The sequence below is a fragment of the Euwallacea similis genome, chromosome 1, assembly GCF_039881205.1.
Source record: "Euwallacea similis isolate ESF13 chromosome 1, ESF131.1, whole genome shotgun sequence".
Taxonomy (NCBI): Eukaryota; Metazoa; Arthropoda; class Insecta; order Coleoptera; family Curculionidae; genus Euwallacea; species Euwallacea similis.
The window spans coordinates 1208969-1235069 of record NC_089609.1 but is presented as its reverse complement, the minus strand read 5'-3'; the positions used below and the strand labels follow the sequence as shown (position 1 = coordinate 1235069).

General features: G+C 38.0%; 2 protein-coding genes across 2 annotated transcripts; one reads left to right on the top strand and one right to left on the bottom strand.

Moving 5' to 3' along the window:
- Positions 1-281: 281 nt before the first annotated feature.
- Positions 282-24432, top strand: Tk (Tachykinin). The gene is made up of 6 exons (XM_066394243.1): positions 282-462; positions 22828-23028; positions 23080-23299; positions 23363-23485; positions 23538-23697; positions 23747-24432. The coding sequence occupies exons 2-6, from the start codon at positions 22846-22848 to the stop codon at positions 23886-23888; spliced, it is 828 nt and encodes a 275-aa protein (XP_066250340.1). The 5' UTR covers positions 282-462; positions 22828-22845; the 3' UTR covers positions 23889-24432.
- Positions 24433-24926: 494 nt separating this feature from the next.
- LOC136408687 (glyoxylate reductase/hydroxypyruvate reductase-like) lies at positions 24927-26099 on the bottom strand. The gene is made up of 2 exons (XM_066389817.1): positions 25600-26099; positions 24927-25548 (listed from the first exon to the last, which is right to left on the bottom strand). The coding sequence occupies exons 1-2, from the start codon at positions 26033-26035 to the stop codon at positions 25022-25024; spliced, it is 963 nt and encodes a 320-aa protein (XP_066245914.1). The 5' UTR covers positions 26036-26099; the 3' UTR covers positions 24927-25021.
- Between the last annotated feature and the right edge of the window lie 2 nt (positions 26100-26101).

Genomic DNA, 26101 nt, shown 5'->3' with positions numbered 1-26101 from the left:
ATGTACCTTATCCATGTCGCTTTCACGGAAAAGCTGCATCTAGGACTACAAAACTCACTCACCACTGACTCGCTGCAACAATAAACAATTGAAATCGCACCTCGCCATCAACAGCCCTTAAACCGCACCAAAAACCCCTGGAAAATCCGAATCCGTCCTACACGAACCGTTTCTTCGCCTACTCGATGTCAGAGAACAATTTTCCGATTGGTCGGTGCAGATTTTCCAGGCCGCCATTGGCGGGAAGTGGCAACTTTAAAGCCGGGAAAACTTTGGCGCTCCGTTAGTAAAGCGGCGCTTCACCTGCGAAAAGCACACATTTTTTTAGGGACACGGTGTGTGTGTGTCAAAGGGGTAGCAGCGAGTTAGTTCTTTGGTTTTTTCCTTCACTACATTGATCGCGCCTTATTTTTTTCATCGCAGAACACTGAGGCAATTGTTTGTTATTTAACATTTGAAAAGGTAAGTTTTTGAGTTTTTTTTTTAATTAAAAATTACGTTCTAGGCCCATTAAAATCAATTTTTTCAGATAATTAACAATTTTTTTGAATATATGTATTTGTTCACAACTTTGAAACCTTTTAAGTAAATTATTGAGCGTTATTATTCATGAAATGTTATACGTAATGCAATCGTATTTTTGAGTAAATAAAAATTTTACCTTTGGACTTTTTGAGGAAGTCATTATGTAACTTTTGTATTTCATATATTATTTTGCTTAATTTTCATTTAAAAATCAAACGAGCATAAAAAACAATACAAGTCATCACCCACCTAGCATCCAGAAATATTTGCCGATTCATCTAAATATACCCATATCAATTCATCACCGAATGCCCTATTGTGCAGAGACACACTGTACGTTAGAGATTAAGCCCTGCAATATTTAGATTATCGCGATTATTTCTAGCTGAAGAGCGGGAAGGAAATATCGCTACTTAAGCTTCGTTTACTGTAAACAATCGCTAACATCTTACGTATATACGTCGAGAACGGAATGTGCCACCTGTTTAGATAGAGGGTGATTTATGAGATGTAATTCGGAAGACGTGGAAATGATAGTTTGGCCCAAGAGAATTAGTTTTGTCGAAAAAAAAACTCCTTCACCATTCTGTCAAAAAATACATTGGTTTCTTGACAGATTGATGAAAATAGATTTTTTAGGGTATTATTGCTGAAATTCTATTGAAACTTTAAATTTCTTTGTCAGAGTTTTACATTGAAAGCTTTTGTAATGAAGAAAGAGGACACTTTCATGGTTCGTAGCTCCTCAAAAGTGTCGCTTCGTGTGAAATTTCCTTAGCTTCTCAGGCATTTTCACGGCCGGACATCTCGTAGAAAAGAATCGCTTTCGGAAACGCGTTTCTGAAGATGTAAACGGCCCTTTTCAAGGGATAACGTTTAAACTACAATCCCAAAAATAAAGAAGCAAATATATAGGAAAAAAGTGCAAATTCCATATGATGGGATGTCCAAAGTTTCTACACCCAATGTCGGAAAATTGCCTTTTCGAGCACGTGCAAAACTTGTATTTATAACTAGATAGTAGTTAATTAAAGTTGACTACTATAACGAGCAGGGAATATGCTATGGATTAATATTTTCCTAAGGGAATAAAGACATCTTAATTTCTCCGTTAATAACTACTGCAACCTACTACATAACTGCTCAATCTATAATAAAAAACCAATACTGAGCATCCCAAGAAACAAATAAAGTGCGGTGATCGATTCATATTAACACAGTCCGCACGTCTTGCTTGGCTTAGTCCTAAATGATTTACTCGAAACTGGTCGATTCCATAAGGATTCAGTGGCCTTAAACACATGTTAAAGTCTCACGGCATGTCTTGGGAGCTTTCCCGCGGGCTTCGCATAAAAATATATTTCCTCGCTTTAATTCGATTTTCTGAATTATCAGGAAAATCGTTGCGATATAAAAGGAACGGCCCTCAAGTCGAACGAATTAATGCGTGGACCCTCGGGGAAGTCATCGATCAACCGTCATATTCCGATTGGAGATTGAAGACATGACGTGGATTTGTGGGAAAATTATTGGCCAATTGATGTGATTTGTTAGGGGGACGTTATCGTTCCCATGTTAATTTTTGCGCGGTTTTTCTCATAAGACTGTAATGTAATTCAGGTAATGCCTTGACGTAATGGTGGAGAGCCATTATACACAAATTAAATAAGAGTTTCTTGATTTAATGGTGAATGAATGGTTTGCGCTGTCTGTGCAACACTACTACATTGAAGTCCAAAAATCTCTTTCTTTCCAGAAAGCATAATGGACGTCATTGGCATTACGTACTCAGGATTTTCAAAAACATCCTGCTCAAGTTTTAACCCGGCTTCATGCCACTTTGCCAACTCTTTGTGCACTTTGTTCTGAAACTTAATAATCCGAGTTACTCCCCTTATTACACCGAACTATTCGGAGTAGCAAATAAACAGGTCTCTTAACGGGGCCTGGCTAATTAAATTGGCTAATTTCCTTGTAGGTACGACTTACGTGACGGCGTTGTCGATGCTCCCTTAATGGACGTTTGCTGCCCTTTCTGCCTGAAATTGAGAGATGTAGTTAGTCCAATTTGATGATGGGTATGGTGCTTTTGGACGTGATTGGGATTCAGTGGTTGCATGGAACGTTTGCCAGAGTCATTAGCAAAATTAGAGTCCAGAGATTTGTTTAGGGTCAGTGTCTGATTTGGGGAAATTAGGTGCGTTGAGCACATTGGTCGAATCTCTCGTGACTATGTTGAACAAAACGTTTCATTTGCCCAGTGAAATAAGTTGCACCTGAATGTTATTATAACACAAATCGATGGGGAACGCATAATTAGTTGGTTGCAAGTTAATTTGTGTGCATAATATTAAGTAAACATAGGCACGGGGCTCTGGTTTTCTGCTAACTAAGGGCATGCATAATGTGTTGGTTTTAATGGGGTGCAAAACAGTGGGACATTTCAATGATTTTTCTGTAGTAATACAGCAGTAATAAGATCCATTGCATTTAAGCCTCGATTTCTGTTTATACAAGCGTAATTGGATTCTTTTACAAACATCGAGAGAGCGAACCGAACCTTAAAAATCCTGAGCTCCTTTTGTTGCTTTAGCACTACCAATAGCATTTCTGATTCAGGTTAGTGAGAAGAACATCCGTCTCCATTTTCTTAGGTGTAATGAGGCATTTCGTTTAACGTGTGTATCGAACCTTCCAAGAAGGTTTTTAGTCCGGTTTGAAACTGAAAGAAACTTGTTATTGCTTTTTGAGTGGAGTTTTGAGCGCATCGTTCCACGGGCAGATGGAACTGAAGTTTAACTTTGCTAAGTTGTGAAAGAGATTCACAGATGGCCACTCTAGGAACATGTCGGTCAGTATACAGTGACCACCAGAAAGTACGAACCGTATGAGATTTTTTTAAATTTGAATTTGTCGAAAAATTTTATTCTGGATCATGACTAAAGTACCTTTATTTTTAATTTTAGAGGAAACATGTATTATGAAAAGTTGTTTAAAATTAAAAGATAAGCCCAAGAACGAAATTTCAACTTTCTATTCAATAAAATACTTTTTCGGGATTTTTATGATTTACCCCGTAGAGAAAATAAACCAAATTTATTTAGTGTACCAGTTTCATTTCAGATAGGATTTAAAAATACAAATAATATAAACATAGTATAATACTAATATTATTTGGATTTTTTAATCCTATCTGATACGAAACTGGCATATTAAATAAATTTGTTTTATTTTCAATACGGAGTAAATCATAAAAAATCCCGAAAAAGTGTTTTATTAAATAGAAAGTTGAAACTTCATTCTTGGGTTTATCTTTTAATTCTAAACAACCTTTCATAATATATGTTTCCTTTAAAATTAAAAATAAAGGTACTTTACTCACGAGCTATTTTCGTAATTTTCGAATTTCACCCATATGAAATGAGATGTACACATTTTGGAAACAGCGTTTTGCGTTTGCAGGAATCCACAAACTTTTACCAAGAATAAAATTTTCTGATAACTTCAAATTTAAAAAAATCCCATTTGGTGTGTACTTTCTGCCAATGTATAATCGCAAATGTCACCGACTAGGAAAGGTTTTTCGCAAGTTTCCCTCGATAGCTTTAACATGCAATCAACATTCAAGACGTTCTGAGCTTTAAATTTGCCATAATTAACCCACGCAACACGCGACCCTTTATGGAGAACTAAATGTTCCTCCGCCAAATTGTCAAGAAACCTTCGAGATGGCGAAAGTTGCCTTGAAATGTTGTATTTTTGTGTATTTCTCTGGCACTTCGCGACTTCATTTCAGTAAAAGACTCATGACGAAAGACGTTAAAGTCCAATTTCGTCACCCTTTTCCAAGGAAATGCTTTTTCTTGAAAACTGAAATCCCAATTATCTAAAGGCACGTCTAATTTCTTCAGAAATCCCCTTTTATCATAAAATCGGTTAATTGCGCCAGTAAACCGGACAGCAACACGGCTCTAAGCCGACGAAATTGCCTGTTTCATTTTATTAGGTTGTTCAGTTTTAATTTTACCGCTCCTATTAAGATTTCCAAGGGAGTAGGCAATGTCGCCCCGCTTGGGCTTGTATGCGGTCCGCCCGTGTGCATTTTTTGGCTTAGGTAAATTGACCCAGTTGGCAATGTAATAATACGTTGTACGAAGGAAAACAAGAGAACAAACACCAATTACTGGTCAAAAAATGTTTAATAATTGAGGAGCAAATTGAAATTTGCACCTCAATTACCATGCATACAAACTAGGGCTTGTTTACTTACAAAACGTGCAATTTTCGAAAAAAGAGAGGGTGAAACGTGGTAACACTGTAAATACAGAAATTGTGCTCAAATAGCCCAATTTAATTATTGTTAATTAGATTTGCCGGTTAATTAGAGATTTCGGTTGCGCGATGCTTCTTCACAACTTCCGTCGCGCAAATATCATAATTTTTCTTCAACAGCAGAAAGCGCCGAATCGGCTCCCTCAATAATTAATCTCCGTAAACGCTTTTTGAGCAATTAATTTTCAATTTGTTAATTAACCAGGCCTCCAAATGAACAGTTTCTGCTGCAAACTTCCTCCACAAGAATTAAGTTTTCCTTTAGGACGCGAATTGACAGATTAACCTTATTATGGATAGCTTTAATGCTTAAGATTACTATGGCCCTGTGAGGCGAGTCTAGCGAGGGAGGCTGAAAGATGGGTTTACGAGGTACTTTAATAAACACCTTGAGGTAAATTTCATTAGCCCCCTTATGTTCAAAATCGTACGCAGATAAATAGGGGCCTTATCGGTGGCCCCATTCTTCGGGAGGGCCTCCCTTTGGCGTTCTGGTTTATGGCCTAATGCATGGTAATTATGATAAGGCATATTTTATCAATATATGCGAATAATTGACTTTGTTCGCTACCGTTCAATTTCCTATTAAAACCAACTCCTGATTAAAGCACAAAGCGAATGGCTCTAAACAACGAGGATTTGGAAATATTCTGGAATTAATTAGTGTTTATTCGCAGTCGACAGGGGCTGCAAAACGGTCCGCACCCTCTGTCAATTGATGTTACATCAATTCGGGATTTAGCGCTATGCGCGTACCTTTGAATATCTAAATTCACTATTAATGTCTCATTGCGTTCTACAGCCCCTGCATTGATTAATAATCGACACATCATTGATATAAGAATTCTGCCCGGGCTTCCCGCCCCCGTGTAAAATCCCGAAATCCACTTATGCTTTATCGCGATAAAATCTCGGTAGGTGTCACTTCCCCAGTTCTTATCCTGATCCGCCCAGTGCTTCCCCTGATCCGGAATGCATGTTTCTTATTTCAACCGGGAAATCTCTCTGGAACATAAATATCAGGCTGAGAATGCTCACGCGAAAGTAAATCCCGCAAACCCGCACTCCAAACGTTCTTTTTCTGCGTTTTCTCCCGGGTTTGTCAAGTCTCGTGCCCCTTAAAAATACCTGCACGACTTAAGAAGAGCAAATTTCGACAAACTGCTCTTAAAAGAGCTTTTATACTGTGCCACTACATATAGCTATATTAGGTGGAATCAAACATTCGTATTTCCAAGGAGGCTTTCCACATAGGTATGAGGAGGTAAAAACTTGTGTCCCTTCAGGTAAAGATCAAACAAATATCACACTTTAAAATATAAATAAAACGCCCGGTGAAATCGGAGCGTGGAAAGGCTGCAAAGCTTTGTGCATCCTTCATATAACCTTTGTCGCCCACCTGAATGTGTATTTAATGATTTACAAAATTTGAACGAAAAATTTGTATTCATAGGTACTCTCGGTGACGTCACACGCAAGGGGAAATATGTCATTTGGAATATGAGGTTAAATTTAAAATGCAAATTTCGCTAACTTGGATCTTTCCGATATTTCTTGATAAGGGGTTAGTTCAGATTAGGTTGGCTCATGTTGTGGAGAAAATAAATTTATATAAATCCGTCATGCGCTTGGACTGATGACTGCCCCGAGTACCGAGTGCCGAAATGGCTCAAGTCTTCAGAAATTCACGTTCACCAATTTGTCTAGAAAATCGTACTAAGTACCTATGTTAAATATTTATGTTTAATGCATGAAAAATTAAAATTTCCACTCTGGCTGAAATCAAATTCACCTAAGTATGAATAAATACTATTTTGAAGAACATTAAAATTAATTTCTTGAAGCTATTCTTGACAACATGGTGAATTACCTTTTTGTTAAGGTCAACTTTTTTACCTCTTCCTTTATCTTCAAATTTAAATTCCGCTCAGGTTAGTTCAGTTTAAGTTTAAGACCGGTGGTAACTCAAATCCGACCCGTATTTCAATACACAATCACCCAAACCTCTCTTCCTTTGTAGAATTCTAATTATTGCCCCGTTTTAAATTAAAGACAACAAATAGAAAATAACCGCAACGAGGAATTGCACATTATCAAAGATGAAACAAATTTGCTCTTCTTTATCTCATCTTTGAGCCTCAAGGATAACTTCCTTATATTTCCATAGGGATAAACTTGGAGAAGAAACGCCATTAACCGCTGTAATTAGAAATGTACTAACTTTTATGGTAGTTAAATTGTTAAAGGGGGATTTTTCTATTAAGGTGTAGGAAATTTAAATTTGCGCAAAGGTGCAAAAGATGAATTCTTAAACCTTAATGAGGAATCTGATCTGTTAACAGCGGCTGTTTAGCATTTTTATGAATCGGGAGATTGAATTTCGCTCTGCGGGATTTCTCGTAACAACTAACGTTAATTTTTAACTGACTAATATCCTGCTTGATTCTGAGAGCCGACAATAAAGTTCCATTTCAGACAGGTATTGAAAACTTAATAAATCTCCTGTGCTCGCCTGCCGATATGCGATGTAGCAAACATCGGGGATTTTCACCTGTGCAGAGGTGAATATAAATAGATTTAAGTGTATTTTCCTTCAAACGAAAAACGTCTATTGCTTTACGGCATTAGCCTAAGGCGGCCCACTTTGCCGAAATGTGGGCTGCTTTGTCGTTATCTCATATGAGGGCTTTATTAAATATATCGACCATTAAGGGGGAGGCTTGTTCGTCGAGGGTGCAAGTGCGTTCGAGGAAACATATTAAGCTGGTTGTGTAATGGAACGCAGATTTGTATCATTTTTTTGCCGGCAGGAACATAATTGAGGATTTCATATATCAGGAGTTGCGTTATTCGCCATTCTGGCCAGAAGTGGATATTCCCCCTCGCCAAACGAAATCGTTCCCTAAACCAAAACATGTTTACTCTCTTATTTGAAATTGATTAGCACGAGCTAAGATTGAGCCAACACAATTATTTCCAATTTATTTACAGAGAAACAATCGTGTAAAACTTTTATTCCACGAAGAGAAACTTCTCGGAAGTTTACGGAACTGATAAAACTTTCTCCGAGAGTCAAGTGCTGCATTTAACGCCGAATCCCCCATCAAGTGGGCAGTTACATTGGTAGTTTCCAAATCTCACCCTTGGCTACACCATTTCTTCACTATTGACCTTAATTTTGTTATTCGCACCAAATACAACTTGTATAGTATGTGCGATTTCCGCATGATTTTCTCTGTGCATTCGGCACGCAACAAGCTTCGCAAATGGTAATTAATATGACGTTCAATACGAAAAAGTTGTAGTTTCCTTTATTTATAGTCGGGAACGATAATTTCCGTCAATATTAGCGGCTTTTCATGCGATTACCTGCGTAAGATAAACCGCCTCTCGTCACGCAAAAATCGTAAATTTGCAAGGTGTATGTTGTATCAGCTCCAAGGGTAGGTAATTGAATTTCAGACGAGAGCCCCCTTTCAAGTTACGAAACTCTGATAGTAATTAGTTTAAAGAGTCTTTCGAGTGTTGAGGGATAAGGGCTATTTTTACTTCTGAAAAGTCAACCTACGAAGAACCTTTGAAGGCTCTTGTTCGCAGGACAGAATCTTGGCCTGATGAAAAACGATTATATTGTAAAAAAGGGCATGTAAAGTGAGTCTTCCCACAGTCGATAATCGCGATGACGCATCTAACTTTGCAGCTTGGCTAAAGCAGTCCTCCCCTGTCACCGAAACGTCACATGAACGTTGTCATTTATTTTAATATGGCGACTATTGGCACTTATATTCTGTTCCTTTATTAAATTAACTATATTTGAGCACATCCATCCCCGGAAAGTAAAGACTGTTTTGTCAAAAACTTAAAATTGAGGCTCCGATTTGCCTCGTTTGAGCTACAAGGTCCCCTCAAAGTGACTTTTACAGGTCAGGGGACCTCATTCAATTTCACTACTAACATACATTCGCCCCGCGGGGCTCGCCGCCGTTACGAAACTCTTACGGATTGAAACGCCTATTTTAAGCAGCGAGACAAAAATAAAGACCAGAAGTCATTTTAGGCCTTTCAGTCTCTCGTCTTTGTTTCGCATTTTAATTATTAGAGGGATCAAAAAAGCAGCAAAATAATTCGAAGCGACCCGCGGAGGTTTCGCAGCACGGAAAAAGACGTATCGTTTGTTCATTTTTTTCGCTGATGGAAATTTGAATTGGATTAATGCAAATGCCAACTGGGAGAAATGTGATTTCGGGAATTAAAACTTGATGATTTTATTCAAAAAAATGTTATGAAACTTGGCAATGCTGGAGGGATACATGTCATGCCAGCTGTCAAAATTACTAGATTGTTATTATCTGCGATGACGTTATTGAGTGTGCTAAATATCTTATTGAACATCGAAAGTAATGCATGAAATGCCTTTTTTTAATAAAATTATACATGTTTAAGCATTGTTTTTTAAATATCGGATTTTATGAAAGTTATAACTGCGTTGCAATACTCCTTACAAGTGCTGTTTATAGCATCGGTAAGCATGTCTGCATCGGCCATCGGAAACAAGCAACTCAGTTGAAATAAAAGAAAATTTGTGAAAATGAAACTTGTTTTGACAATTAGTCTGAAATCAGCTTGAGATAGGCGAAACCTGAACACTTTAACAATACTTTTAAGACAAAATTTCGGCTCCAACTTCAGTTTGTTTCGTCTCTATATTCGCTTCATCTTTCATTAAATCGCTGTTTACGTTAACCACAGAACACCCCCACAGAACAAAACAATGCGAGATTATTGCTAAATTATCTTAAAAGGCTTTCGCACATCTGCCCCATTTAAATCGAAACAATGAAGGTGTTAAGTTCCACTAAACTTATGGGCTGAAGCACTGAAAACGCCTTCTCTAAGTTGGAGTTGGAAGGTAAACCGTTCGACTAACGCTGGAAAAAATTCGAGCGAAAGGCAAGGCCAAAAATTTCTAAACCAAACTGGACTAATGAAATTTTTAACTGCGAAAAGGCCTTCGTGAATTATAAAATGAAGGGCACGGGACAGTCCCTCAAAGGAACAAACAAGTTTTTTCCGTCTGAGCACCCGTAAATTAGTCTGTTTACTCCATGAGGCAGGTTCGCGACGTTTTGGGCGTAATTGGATTAATCATTCACTTGCCAGGGCTAAATCGCTTAGGCTTAAGAGACTTTTTAAAGCGTACGAGACAAAGTTAACTAAAGTTTGGTCTGATCTTGTTTTTAATGCATGAGCTCGTGCAAGGTCCAACGCCCTTTATTTGCAGTGTTAAGAAAGAAACAGACATAAAAAGAGCTAAAAAATTTAATGTAAAAAAGTTGCATATGCGCGACCTTTGCTTGATTCCTGTGGATTAATGCCTAAAATCAAACTTAACTTCACTAATCATCTGGAAGAAAACGGTTAAATCGGTAACTAAAAAAATTTACATCTAAATATTTTGAGTTCAAAGTAGGTTTTCGAACATAGTTGCGTGTAACAATTGACAGTCGTTATATACGGGCAATAGAAAAATTCTCACAACTGCGTTCCAAAATCTTGACAATCACACTTTTCTTTAAGTATAACTTTCGCTAAATTTAAAATGGTTGAAAGGTTGGGCAGATTGATTGGGATTCTTTTGCCAATTTCGTTTGTAAACGAAAAATTTACCTTCAAATCCCATTTCCAAATGCACTTAGACAATACAAACATTAGCACTCTCCCTCTCATTGAAAGTGCTGTCCTTGAGGTAGAAGAGTAGAGTAGAAGTAGCTTTTAGTACTTTAAAGGTTGTTTAAGGGCTTTATAAGTATTCTTTGCAACTGGCATAATTCCTAGCACCTTGCGCATAATAACTCTGTAGAGTGAGATAAAACTAAAAGACTGTTTATGCCCCACCATTTTCAGCGTTTGGGCGGTTTGAGCCTCTTTAAACATTAAGGTAAAGCCGAGTTTTTGCACTATAAAGAACCAGATAAAAGCCCTTAACTATTATTAGATCAAGGGTCAGAGAGATATCAAACAAACAGCAGTGAAACTTTAAAAAGGAAACTTTCTCGCCCTTATTTTTCCAAGGTACACATAGGAAGAGAGGTATAATTTATTTTCGATCTATAATTATGGCCGTAAGCCTTCATTGTTCAATTAGGAATTTTTCCTTTGCAAAGCGGCATGCACTCTTTACTCGATGGCAAGGAATTTATCGCAATTCGGACAGTTTAAAATCCCGAAACTTCTTTTCCATATAGGACTGAGCAGTAGAATGCGAGATTTTCGTTTACTGCCCCGGTGAGTTTCGTAGCATAAAGCCCGTTTCCGAGTACTTTTGTTCCCGCGCCAAAGAATCAAGCCCACAATAAGGATTTTTCCTCTCGAGACCTGTATATACATGTGCCATTTTCACGTCATATGTCGCACATAATGGGCGAGTTTTGTAAAATGTCGCCGCCAAAACCGCGCGATTTCCAGTTCTTCTCGAGGCCAGACCCTCAAATGTGCCCTTTGTCGACGGCTTTTATTAAAGCTTTTTCAGTTACGCGGAGCTGTTTATAAACATAAATTTGACGGGGAAATTGAATACGATTCAGATAGAATTTAACAGTGAATGGGCGGCGGACGAAACCAAAAAAGCTTCCTGTTAGCGACGCTCTTTCTTCTTTAATAAGTTGCCCCTGGGCAGCTTATGACTACCTGCAAGGACGCATCTACCTTGCAGCCTTGTCAAAACTACGCCTCGGCCTTTCACATGTCATCTTGACAACTTCAACATGACATGTGCCACACTGTCACTATTTTTCCCCCATAATTCAAACCAACATGGCGACTGTTTGCATCCTATTTGTCCATGCGGTAAAGACACGCGCAAAGGCAAATCTACAGGATAATATGTCAAAGACCTGTTTTCGTTGGAGTTAAAACATTTGAAAACCTCTTCATTTAACCGAACACGGGGCGTTAGATTACGTTGAAAAGGGAATTTGTGAGGGCACGCTAAGTGCTGATGCTTGGCGCTATTAAAGCGAATTTTGAGGAAATGGAGAGTGGCTGTAAAGAAATAAATTTTGAGGGGTCGAAGAAGGCTGCACTAATGAATTCGTAATGAAATTAATGGCTTTTTAGTGCAGGTTTCATAGTTCGATTCGAGGACATACTAATAACTGCTCGCATCAGAGAGCTCTTTTATTATTAGTAATATTAAATTCAAATGCAATTATTTGAATTATTTATGTTTTTGCCAGAAGCCAGGGGTTGGTGGGAAATACTATAATTTATATTCCTTTTTTTGCGCCAATGAATAACTGATGCTGGGAAGTTCCAAAAGAGCAATTATTGACTTCCGGTTGTTTTTGCACATATTTTTCAAGCAGCGACGCTAAAAGTTTTCCGAGGAAAATTAAAAATGATTTATAAGACAAACACTACCAACTTTAAGTTGTTTAAAAGTTACGCGAACCACTTCTTGTCCCCAAGCTCTTGCCAAAATGGCGATTATAGTAAATCATTTAAATCCCGCCGCAAGTTTATTGCTTTAGTAATCGACAAAGGATTGAATATTCGCCTTTAAAATGGGAACTTTAATTAGGTCGAATTTTGTCCGCGAGCTGATAACGTCTCGGGCGACGCATTCGCCATTCCGTCCTGAATGTGGGTTAGCTTGGACAAGCATGCTTCTGGCCGCCTAGAAACTGACTTTAAAATTTGCCACCCGCGCGGTAATAACTCAATGAAGTATCATGGCGAGGGCAAATTATAAGTTTCGCTCTTTTGTGGAGCAAACATAATTTATGCTTGTAGATAAGATTCAGCATAACCTCCAGGGGTTTCCTTCGCCGATACTTTTACAAGAGGCGGCGTTTAAATTAAATTTAACTTTGCTCGCGAGCATCCTACCGGCGAAAACATGTAAATTTCCGAAGTGTTGCCTCCTGTTTTCCCCTAGCCGAAGTGCTTCAGGAGATAATTGTCGTGTTTATTGTCTGGCGGTGGTATAAGTTTAATTTATCAAGTGCGCTTTTCATTTTTCAATTTTCACCTCAATCGCAAACCGGCTGTTAATGCAACTCCAAGAGCTCTTTGCTAATGGATTCTTGTGTCTAAAAAAGTTTCCACTTAGCACGATATAGCTGGCCAGTACATCAACCCTCTACTTATACGGGGGCGACTTGTGATTTGTGGCCTGCTGTTACACCTCATCGACCCTAATAGAGATTGCGGAGTAATAAGTTCTTCCCCACGAACCCGGCAATGAACATTTTTATCCCCGGCAACACGGATTTACAAGGTTCCAGAACTCAGGACGGACATTAGCGGCAGCATTGAAAGGCACTCAACGTAGTGTGGAAACGTCATTAATTTTGACAACTCCCTCAGGATGCTAACATGCATTAAAGGTCTGGGGTCGGCCTCGGGGGCTCATCCTGTATGTCGCTTTGTCCTCGCTCCTACGTGGCCGGAGCAGCTAGTGCAATAACTTTTCCATCCAATAGTGATGAATTGGCGAAATAAGTTGTCTCGGTACGGGAATTTAATGCTTGTTGAGCCTCAAGTGAGCGAAAAACAGGCAACTTTCTGCAAGGGCGGGAAAAGGCTGCAATGCAAGAGGCACACGGAGTCCAGGGGAGCGGTACAGGGTACTGGGCGTAGAGGAATGTCCAGCTCGAGAGTGACCCGATGAAAACTCGCCGTTACAGAAAAACTCCCATAACAGCGATTTCCTTGAAGTATGGCTGTGCAATTCTCGACTACGAATAGCGTCCCGTGCCGCACAAATTATGGGAGATAGTTCACACTCTTGTGGAAGCATTAAACGACCTAGTCTCCGATAACCGAAAGAGGTGTATCTGGATCGATCGGCTGCTTAAATGTCAAAGAGTCAAGATGTCCTGCATTTATTTAAATCATTAAATCATCGGCAGTATCAAATAGGCATTTCCTCCCATTGTGTGATGTTAGCGCCCTTTGAGACGTAATTTTAAGAAGACTTTTGTATACAGAGAGAGGTCACTAAGGTACGGTGTTGGTAATTTTTAACTGCGAATTCTTAAATATCACGTATGTTGCTAGTAATGGAAAATTACAAGAAATCAGGGAAGAAGTAATATTTAAATTTGGGACGTACACAATTCCGGATAGTTCAGGTCAGTTCGGATTAGATAATGGTTAGGTCAGGATAACTTCTTTAGTTAACTTCTTAGAACTTTTGCAGAGTTTATTTCGTTGCTACGGGAAGTTCCTTGTTTCAGGAAAAAAGAAATTCGCTATTAATTTGAAAAGGACACGTCGTATCAAAACATAATCGATTGTTTAATATTTTATCTATAATAGTCAACCAACCGTATGGATTTCATTAAAATCCTAATTCATTATTCATGTAACTCATTATTAACAATAATAGCTAATGGTTGTTTCCCTTCACTAGTCAGATTTAGTACTTAATTGCTGATAGTATATAGGACGAAGGTTTTTCCAGGTATTAACTCTGATAATGCTAAATCCACAAGCTAATGAAAATTAGTTTCAGCGAATTTAGAAAAGCGCGAAGAAGTCATGATTTGTAAATAAAATCTGCAAAATCTTCCATACCAATTGTCTCCCGGAAAGTCCTATTTTACCTAGCTCTCGGCATAGCCATGTATTTTATTGATTGCATTATCAAATTTAATTCAAAATAAATACCTTTATGACCAGCTTTCGAATATTTCATTGATTTCATATGTGAATAATATACATCCACACATGAAAATGAAAAGAATTGAGGGCATGAGCATTTCCAGGTCACATTAGCTTCCAACCAAACTTTAACGTGCAAATACATATTTGATCATGCAAACATGGCTCTGGTTATAAGGTCTTTATTGTAGAAGCTCTCAAATTCATTCTTATTTCTTTTTTCATAGATTTTTTTAAGCTACACTTCATGGCAACACCGCGATCAGCTTTTGTTCTCAACGTTTCTATGAAAACCTGTAGGAAATGCGTTATTAGCCTTGATGTGCAGGCTCGAGCAGTGTTGTCACGTTGTTTTTTAAGTCTGGGATTTTTTTATTAAATTATTAAAATTAGATGGAAGATACAGTAAACACTCGATACTGTGAACATCGGATAACGTAAACCTCCGGATAACGTAAATCATCTTTCTATCACATTAACCACCGTATAACGTGAACAAATGATTTCCGTTACCGGGGGAACTATATCTGGGGATTCCCTGGCAGTCGCGCTCAATACGGGGTTCCCCGACCCCGGGTCGTGCCCGGTATTTCCCCAGTTTTACTTTGTAGTTTCATTTTTTACATTGCAACATTTGCCTGTTGCTTTTGAACGGTTGTCGAAAGGTTTAGTGAATACGTGTTGTTATATGTAATGTCGCTGAAAAAACCAAAGAGTTTAACTCTCCATGAAAAACCTCTTGTAATTCAGGAGCTAAGTAAAGGTGCAAGTGTTTCAAATTTATCCAGAAAATACAATATAGCTAAATCTACGATTTGCAAAGTAAAGCAAAGAAAAGAAACCATTTTAAGAGTAATAACAGATACATATGTTGGATGAAGTAAAAGAAAAACACTTAAAGGGTCTGGATTACCACAAATGGAAAAACAGCTATACAAATGGTTTCTAAATCAACGAAATAAAAATTTTGTTGTAAGCGGAGAAATAATAAAGCAAAAAGCCAAATCTATACATTCTGAAATAAAGGAAACTGATAAGGAATTTACGGCTAGTGAGGGGTAGCTACAGAGGTTTAAAAAAAGATTTGGAATTCGGTTTTTAAAAATTTCCGGGGAAAAACTTTCTTCCCAACCGGAACTTATTGACCCTTTCAAAAAGCAGTTAAAAAATAAAATGCAGAAACTTGGAATTACATTAGATCAACTTTATAATGCTGACGAAACGGGCTTATACTGGAAACTTCTACCGGACAAAATATTGAAAGACTGAAAAACAACGAATAACATTACTAGTTTGCACAAATGCTACTGGAAGACATAAAGTAAAACCATTAGTTATCGGTAAGGCTGCCAATCCAAGGTCATTTAAAAACTTTACTTGCCCTCTTGATTATGAACACTCCAAGACAGCGTGGATGACTGCTGTGTGTGGATTTTTAAAAAATTGTTCCATCATTCCTTTGTACCTCAGGTAAATTTTGTTGTGTATTTTTCTTGAAATCGTACCATAAATTTACGTATTCCTTTACAGGTTTCACGTTTTTTGTCAAATAAAGGGCTCCCGATAAAAGCCTTACTTCTGCTAGATAACGCGCCATCTCATTCAAACGAAGAAGAATTAAAGAGCGAAGATGGACAGATAGTAACAATGTTTCTTCCACCTAACGTTACGCCGCTTATCCAACCTATGGATCAAAATTACATTACAGGAATAGCCTTCTTGCCGATGTTATAGCAAGTAATTCAAGCATAACTGATACATTGGAAAACTTGACTATTAAGGAAGCTGTTGTCAACTTAACGGCTGCATGGAATCGACTCGATTCACAAATTATTGCAAAATGTTGGAGAAATATTTTAGAGAACACTGAAATGTCCGAGGATGACGATGATGAATTACCTCTTTCTGTTTTAAAACGTCGATGGGACGATGATAAGGCAGGCTTAATCTCCAAATCCTGTGATCTTCTCAATACACTAGCACCACAAGTAAGGGATTTATCTTTACAATTTAAATCTGCTATTACATACGTAATTTATGTATATTTGTAGGCCACATTCAAGGAAACTGATGTATTGGAATGGAATGTGAAAACGATCAAGAAGAATGTGAAGTTCATGTAGTCGAGAATTTTGAAGAAATGTCAAGTAAAGTGTCACTGGACAGCGCTATAACTGCATTAAATACTGCAATCCAGTGGGCAGACTATAGTGGTGTGGACTTCGCAGACCTCATAGTTTTAAAAAAGACTAAGAGAAACAGCCCTTGTGCAAAAAATTACAAATCCTACGAAGCAAACTAAAATTTCAGACTTTTTTGTCACCCAATAATCTGTTTTCCACTCTATTTCGATTAACCCCCGATTACATAAATAAATCGCTAACGCGAACGTGCGTTGTTTTATTTTGTTCACGGTATCGAGTGTCTACTGTATTTTAATTCAATTTAATATATCGTTGAAGTTCTAGTTTCATTCGTATTTCGAGAACGCATTATGCATTGTTACTAATGATGGTCGTGACGGTAATTACATCAATTAAAATATTTGCCTTCATCTCATGTACCGAGTCATCATTTAAAATTCCTGTTTAGTCAGCGGTGGAATTTTATGCAAGAGAAACAGAAGATAAAAAGTAGGTCGTAGCTTAATCATATGCCCCAAAATGATGTTAAAATTCATTTTTTGTAAAGGAGCCGATTGAGGAGGTTATACTGCTTTATTTACTTTTAATTTTGAAGGTTTCAATTAAACATTAAGACTATTTTTTAACAATACAAGTCTAATTGTTTGAAAAATTCACAATAATTGCTGAAAATGTTGTCCATTCACTTCAATGCTCGAATTTACCCGACGGTTCATACTCTCGAAGACATTGTCGAGAACTTCTGGGGTGATATTTGTACACTCTGCTCTAATCTGTTCCTTAAGGTCTTCGATTGTATGCGCTGATTGTCCAAAAACGTTATTTTTTAAAGTTGGGAACAAGAAGTAATTCAGTGGTGTAAAATATGGGGACCGAGATGGGTAGATGTGCTCTGTATGTAAACTTATCAAACGATTGACATAATACTCTCTTAGATAGTCTAAGGTTGTACGAGCTGCCTGAGCCGTTGCTCCATCACGTTGGAAATAACTGTTGTAATTCGTTTGAGTGTAGTTGATTCATGAATTCGTCCAACACGTTTTGATAACGCTCTGCTGAAACACTCGTTGAAGAAAATTGATCCAATTAAACGTCTTCGGGAGACAGCAACCCAAACTCCAATTTTTTGCGGATGTAATGAAGATTCTTGAAATATCCCAATAAATGAAAAGTATGAAAAGTTCGCATATCCCAATAAATGAAGCTAAGCTTCATCATTAAAGAATGATAAATCCAAAAATTGTTATTCATTGTCTCATTGAACCAGGTGCAATAAGTTATCCTCGTTTCATAATTCAGAGGCTGAAGTTCTTGGGACACTTGCATTTTGTAGGAAAACAAATTTAGGTCCGTTTTGAGAATTCTGTGACATGTACCATAAGATAAATCGATCTGCTGTGACAATTTCCTCAAGGAAGTATTCGGGGTTTTCATGCATTATCTGTGTTACATTTTCTACAGTGTCTGGAGTTCGTTTTTTTGGTCTTCTGCTGCCTGACTTTCTCTGAATGCTGCCGGTTTCACAAAATAAATTTACAACATACTTCAGTGTATTTGCGAAGTTCAGTTCATCTGTTACAACTTTAGGGAATTTTTCACGAAATTCTCGAAAACAGGGTTGAACTTCATAAACCCATTCTCCATTAATTTGATGTCCATTACGAAAATAGGCTTTAATCATAAATGTTTTCTGCTCATCCGCGAACACCATTTTGCGGTAGGTACAGGAAACCGAATTTAAACAAACCATACTGGGGTCTTAAAAAAGACTAATTTTTTATACAACGGATAAAATTAATAAAATAACAGAGGAAGGAAAACTAAAAAATGCAAAGGCCGAATGGTAAATAATCAAACTAATAAATAATGATTGGCTAAATGTCTCTAGAAGAAGCGTTTTGGCATGAAAAATTAGCAAAAGGTTACTCAGGTAACCAAATATACACAAACGATAATCGGCATACGTTCTTTTATTCTACAAATTCCATAGCTTAACAGATATGAAATTTAAATGATCGCTCTGTATTACCATGTGAAGTTCAACAATTTGCCGTTAATTGGGACAATGCTCACGTTATAAAATTAATTTGCGTAGGGCGAAATTTATAGAGGTTTACAATTATTTGGAAATCTGATAAATTAATATATTCCTGCGATGTTTTTATTATTAATACACATGTTACTAACGAGACAATATTCGTAGCTTTGACATGAATATTTTGCATCAAAACCTTTTGATTATTCCAAAAGGGAAAATTCTCTGCATCTCCGAATTCCTCTGCTTAGCTGCAGGCCGCGCATGTATAATGACCGGTCAAATTGCTTTGAATCTAAAGAGAAATTCCAACCTCTTTCTCTTTATTATCCTCGTTTCGGGTGTTTAGCTAAAAGCTTATTAAAAACGCAGCCCTGTCCGTAAATAATTAATGTAAATATGACAAGAAAGCCCGGTTAATTACGTAACAAGCGAGCAGAGTTACCATTCACCACAAATATACAAATTTGAATTCGTAACTTTTCTAGCAAACATGAAACGAAATTGAAAACTTTGAGGCGTGGCAAGACCTAACGAACGTCAAATATTGCCTTTTCGGATTTTCTTTATTCAACAAATTTAGTTCGGTATTCGTCCCACGCGTTTTAAGTCCTTATTATTAATAAACTTGGAAATATTCTGTAACTCAGCGGCGTTTTGATTATTAACAAATTTATAGATTAAAGTTTCTTCACCATTCCTTCAAGAATTTGAATGGTAAAATCTTGACAGAAAGATGAATAGATATTTTGTTTATATTAATCAGAACGCCTCTTATCATAAGTTCATTTTTCTGTTTTATGACCCACGGGCTCCACCGACAGAAAACATGGAACGGGAAATGTAAAAAATGGTATTAATGCGTGAAATGTTGGTGTCAGATATTAAGCTAATTTCGCTTCGTCGCCCCGTTTACCATTCACAATTTTGTCGGATTACCTGTAAGCCATTGATACGGTTGTTTTGCATAAGGGAACAATTCGAACGTACGCCGATTATACCACCGTGTTTAAGCAGCGAATTTACCGTATATGCAAAGTGCCTACTAGCTGTATGATAGATTAGATTTGACTGCTGTTGGCTACGCCTACTTAATTCGATTTTTCGATATACACGTTAAACTTCTAGGCAGAATAATTATCATAAAAGCAATTAGAAAAGTTCAAGAAGCTGTCTGAAACTCGTCAATAGCCAATACACGCTATTGTTTACGGTTTATGAGACGAAAGTTTTGATTTAATTTAAAGTTTTAATTTATGAAAGAGCTTCTACACCTTCGTTTTTTTCCAATTAAAAGACTTTTGAAATTTATGTCATTGCGAGTCTCTCAGGAACTTCCCACCATTTTATTCTCCACAAATCAACAAAATACTCATTTATTCTAAAAGAGATTTGAACAAATTTTGTCATTCACCATTATATCAAGATTGAGAGACTTGAATAGGAACTAATTGAACGAAACTCATACACTGAAGTTTCTCCCCACAAAACAGTTAGGGCGGTAATTAACAATTATCAGGAAATTTGTTCCGGCGCCGTCAATGTTCTCGATATAGTACCTACGTATTTGTCGGTGGCTTAATTTTGAATAGGTAACACGTTATTGACAAGATCAGAGATTAATCGAGATGAGATGGATGTACGAAGCTTAATAACACTGCTGGAATTGGATATTGCACGTTATTGACTAAATTCTGGGATATAATGCGGCCATCTAAACCGCGTAATTTTACATGAATAATCAATCTCTTGTCGATACATGTGGTGGTAAAGAAAACACTCTTATCTACATAATTCACTCCACGCGATGCCCGAAAGAGGTGCGTTCCATGAATAACAAACAACGCCGTATTTGTGACAAAGCTACTCATTATTGCACTACTAATCACTAAGACATTGTTGCAAGGATTTTGTGTCCGTACGTGCGTCTCCTTGACATTGGCGAGCGACAACTCACCCTTAAGGCTGCAAAGATTAATTATGGAAAAGGCATTGCAATTGGAAGGGGATAACGTCAAGTAGGACATCTACCATTCTGTTACTTATGAAATTAATACAATTTAGTTTACGAGAGGCGGTTTATCAGACAGAAAATGTATCCGTGAGTGATTTCTTAAGCACTCCACTTTATTGTAACTGTTGACAACATAAATATAGATGTCTATTTAAATTTCGATTATTTGATCATTTATTTTTTGCTTTTAACTCTGCCTCTAATAAATTGAAAATATAGTGAAATTGAATTTCTTGATTAAATGACGGGCGAATAATTTGACTACTTTCAACTACAATTCGCCATGAAAAAATTATAAAACAGACTTATAACAAATTAAAAGAAATCATACTAAAATTCGTTCACCATATTATCAGTAAATCTATGTGTGCCTTGCAAATTTCCCGATGTGCCCTAAACTACCGCTTCCACTTTATCGCTTTCAGAGTTATTAACACTTTAAATAGGTTCCAGTAATTACTGAAACATAAAGCTCCTCTGCGGTTTAGAGAAACAAAACAATATAATTAATAATTATCAGAGAAGGGATTTCTGCAGGGGATCCTGGGTCCAAAGAGAGGTCAGTTAAGCCAGTTGTAAGACGTCTTAATAGTTTTGGTGTATATTAATTAGAAACGGCAAATTAGCGGTTTTCCTGTCTCGAGGAGCAGCGGCGTTTCCCTCTAAACCCGCGCAATTTAGGAGAAGAAATTGGCCCAATTTTCTATCCACATATACATAAACCGAAATGATTTTAATAATGATTTTATTTGCAATTAGAGCGGGTAATGGGAAGAGTGCCAATGTGTTGCGGACAGCTGTAACCTTTTAATTGGTTTAGAGGCATAGAGTTTCAATCAGTTAAAAGGCCAAAATGCCTATATTAAATAAATGTTTATCTACAACAAAGTTCAGTCGGTACAAAACCGCTTAATGGTTTAGAGTGGATTAAAAAGTACAGGGTTTCCGATTTCATTAACTCTTTGGATTTGGACCAGTGGGTGCACAGGAGAAGAATTTTTGGAACAAAACCACAAACAAAACTGTTGTACGTTTTCCCATTAACAAAGTAATAACAACGAAATTTTCTTGACAATATAACGAATGACAATTTCCTTCTCCACGTAGTTTCTTCCCCTGTCAAGTTCGGAACATTTTTCAGCAACACAAAAAGCTTCTCCAGTCCAGCTACTATATTAACACTATTATGCCGTCGACTCACAATCGCCTAGAAATGACAAAGCTTCTAGGAAAGTCATTTTCAATCTCTAAAAGAGAAATGTCCTCTAATAGAAAATACCTGTTGCGACACTCTAGGGCACACTGCCAGCCCTCAGGGAGATAGATTTACTGTTGTATAAAGGGCCTCGTCTAGCCGTGCGGCGAAATAGGACTTGACAAAACAAAACGGCTTTAAAAAGGGCCATTCTGCGCCCGCAGATATTGGACTTTTGTACCGCCGTAATAGAGTTTTGCGTTGGTAGAAATAATAATTATCTTTGAAAGTTCTATTTGAACTTCCAATGTGAATTCAACAGGTGCAAAGGGTCCGCGAAAAAGAGCTAAACACTCGTAACGTGTAAAAATTACCCTTATTTAGGGGAGATTAATGACTTTGGCACTTGACAGAGCAACCGGGGTTCACATAAAATGGGAAAATGCTCGGAGAAATCTTAATGTAATCCGTGAAAATTTACGGAATTATTATTGTAATTGCTTGCTGAATGCTGCTTTTTGTGGAAGAAAGAAGGCAGGTATTTTTGCAAGTTGGTAGGCACGTCATGAAAGGCGAAGAGTGTTGTTTATTGTTTCGAACTTCTTGCGAAGATTGATTTCCAGAAAAGCTCTTGAAATTATTAGCCTCAGATTTAAAATGTACGTGGAAATACATGAAATAAAACATCCTCAAGGTAAATTTGGCTATGTAGGAGGAAATCCATTATATTTTCTATTTTCTATTTTCTTGAAATTATGGTGAATGGAAACTATCGAAGCAATTTCATGTGTTTTTACATACGAATAAAAAACGTTCTAATTTTTTCAGTATTATTATATGACGGTGCGGAATTAAAATAAATATTTTCTCAACAAATCGGTGCATTTCTCTTTTACATTCTCCATTTTTATTCCAGACTCCTGCACCTACAAAAATGAAATGCCTCCACCACTTCCGCTCCCTCATATCTCTCACCTTATTGCTCTCAACATGCTCCAAAGCCGACGATCAGCATCACAAACGAGTCCCTTCAGGCTTCACCGGAGTCAGAGGAAAGAAATCAATACCAGACGATGCTTACGCTGAAGACGTCGAAAGCAGCAATTCCATTCAACAGGTAAAACTAAAATTTAGCATCCCTCACAAATGAAACTGACAAAATCAGCAGCAAACAGAGTATACGCTGTTGGAAACTGAGACCCAAACTTCATCCCCATTGAACTACGTTTTGGCCAAACGGGCCCCGTCAGGATTCTTTGGAATGCGCGGGAAGAAACCATGGACTTATGCGCAGTACCCAGAGGAACTGTATAAAAGGGCTCCCATGGGATTTGTGGGAATGAGGGGGAAAAAAGACGCTTCGGAAGACAGAAGTGGGTTAATTTATGGTGGGCTCATATATAAAACTGGTTTTATAAACTGCTGACGAAGAAATAATGTAATAATTCTAGATGACCCTCTGAAAAGGGCGCAAATGGGATTTTTCGGGATGAGAGGCAAGAAATTTTGGATAGGGGCCAACGACGCTCAAGGGGATTCAAAGAGGGCCCCCATGGGATTCGTAGGGATGAGAGGTGTGCGTTTGCACGCCTCTTAGTAAATCTCATTGATTATATGTTTGTTTAGGCAAAAAGGACTTTGAAGACCCTCAAAGCTACTACGAAAACGACAAAAGAGCTCCCTCCGGCTTCTTCGGGATGCGTGGCAAGAAACAGCCCTCAGGCTTCTTCGGGATGAGAGGAAAAAAGTATCCCTATGAGTTCCGAGGCAAATTTGTCGGGGTCAGGTACGATCCCCATATTAATCGATACATCAATTCTTATAATGTAATTTAGGGGTAAAAAATCATCAGAAGTGACAATACCCGTCGATTACTACGGAGATTCGAACATGGATAAATTGAGTGATGAGCTGGACATCAACCAGCTTATGCTTTTACTGACTGATGAGGAAAATGGGCTTAATAGAAGCCAGTAAAGGCCATTTGAAATTTTCTTTTGTACCTTACGTCTCATGTTCCTCCCTATCATTCAGTCAACTTAATATGCTGTAATTAACATAGTCTTATGTAAGAGGAGACGGTGTAAGTCTTATGTAAATCCTGTTAAAAACTGACTTTAGGCTCTTCTGAAGGGGCTGGAAATATCGATTTGCTCGATATGTTTTTAGGAGCGCCTAAAGGCTTTCTGAGTTTCTTTAATTCTTTACATAAGCTTGATTAGCAATATCAGTGTCTCATTCGGCAATTTTATGACATATCGTGTATATTAGAAAAGCTGCTTGGTTGGTTGATTTTCCTAATTTCTTTCCAAATTTCCCTGAGATGGATAATAATTTATATTCGTTGTTATGACATAGAAAAGCCAATAAATCTTCATTAAGAGTATATTGTACTATAAAATGTACCATTTAAAGAGTTTTCTTGTTAGCATAGGAAAGGTAATATAGCCAATAAGATTTGACTATATTCTGTTATATTAGAGTATGTAAAAGGATAAATAAATTCTAACAGTGTTTGAAAGGGCACTTTTTGTTTGAGATCCACGAGAAAGCCCCCGCCACCTATAAAGAGTGGGCCAATTTTGTGACAGTGAAAATTTAACTTTTTGGAACACCCGGTATATTATCATAACGCTGTATAACTACCTAAGGTTTTCACCTACACAAGGCCGGCATTAGCAAAATTAGCACCCTGAGAGAAATTTTTAATTACCGCTCCCTTATCCCAAAGACAAACTGCCATCCAGGAAAGTCCACCGCCCTGGACCGTCGCCCAATCTCGACTCTCCATAAAGCCGCTACTGCACCTACAGAAACCCCTACCCCCCTCTGTGCGTTCGAGTAACAAAGGAATCAACAAGAATATTAACAAGAAATCAACACTTTAAACGGAACTTCTGATACGATTTTCTTTAATTCCTGAAAACTTTCTCGCTGGACACTTTGCATAATCTCTGACCGCGATGCCCGGTATATAGGAAACGGTTTTACGTGGTGGTACTTACCTCAAAGGCTCGAAGAAGGTCAAGAACGCTTTAAAACCAAAGGTAGGGGATGGAGGCAGAGGCACGGACTACAGGAAAGGAACGTCCTTTATTGTTTTACACTCTTCACAGCTCAACTGGGGTTAACAAAGGCTCTCCCGCTAGCCCCTTCAGAATATTCCGTGCAGCCAGTTCTGACATTTCTTCTCTTGTTTTGCGGGTGGCGCTCCCTATGTGCGGAGTAAGTACAACATTCGGTAACGTCAGCAACTCACTGTCAGTATTCAAGGGTTCCGGCGTCATCACGTCCAAACCAGCGGCAAATATCTGCCCCTCCTTAAGAGCTTTAATAAGCGCCTCTTGGTCCACTAGGTCTCCTCTACCGACATTAACTAAGACTGCTGTATTCTTCATCCTCTCGAAGAACGCTGAGTTGCACATATGCCTGGTTTCCTCAGTGAGGGGAGCTGCCAGGAAAATAAAGTCACTGTCCCGGATTAAGGTGTCCAAAGGCACAAAATGCGCCCCCAACTGATGAGCTTCGGGCTTCTCTTTATGGCCAGTATAGAGAATTCTGGCCGCCTGAAAGGCTCGGGTTCTCACTGCTATTGCTTGCCCAATACCTCCAAAACCAATAAGCCCTATTGTGGCTCCTAATGAAACACACACTTAGGAATAAAACATTTGATATAAATGGAACCAACCTGAGATGTCTCTTCCCAACATCCACTGCACTTTGAATTCATGAGGCCATGTGCCCCTTTCTATATGCCACCGGCCCTCTGTAAGCCTCCTGGCAGCCCCCAGAGCCAGCAAAAGTGCAGTGTCGGCCACAGTGTTGTTATGAGCAGTAGAATTGCTCAATTTAATGCCTCTTCTCTTCAACTCGCCCAAATCAACGTGATTGTAACCCGAAGAGGACGTGGCGACTATTTTGAGTTGAGGTCCTGCGACATCCAAGAGCTCCTTATCCAGATTCAAACGGCCGCTCCATAATACTGCATCTACACCTTTGAGCAGAGGCAAAATAGCCTCTTTGGTCTGAGCGGGACTTATTGAGACAAAGCATTTGTCTCTGAGGAGGTTGAGAGCGCTTTGAGGTAAGATGGGGTTCACGACGAGGACTTTAGGAAGAGACATTTTGGATAGAAATGTGTGTTAATTACATAACAATTAATGTGTAATTTAAATGTATAAATACTCGAA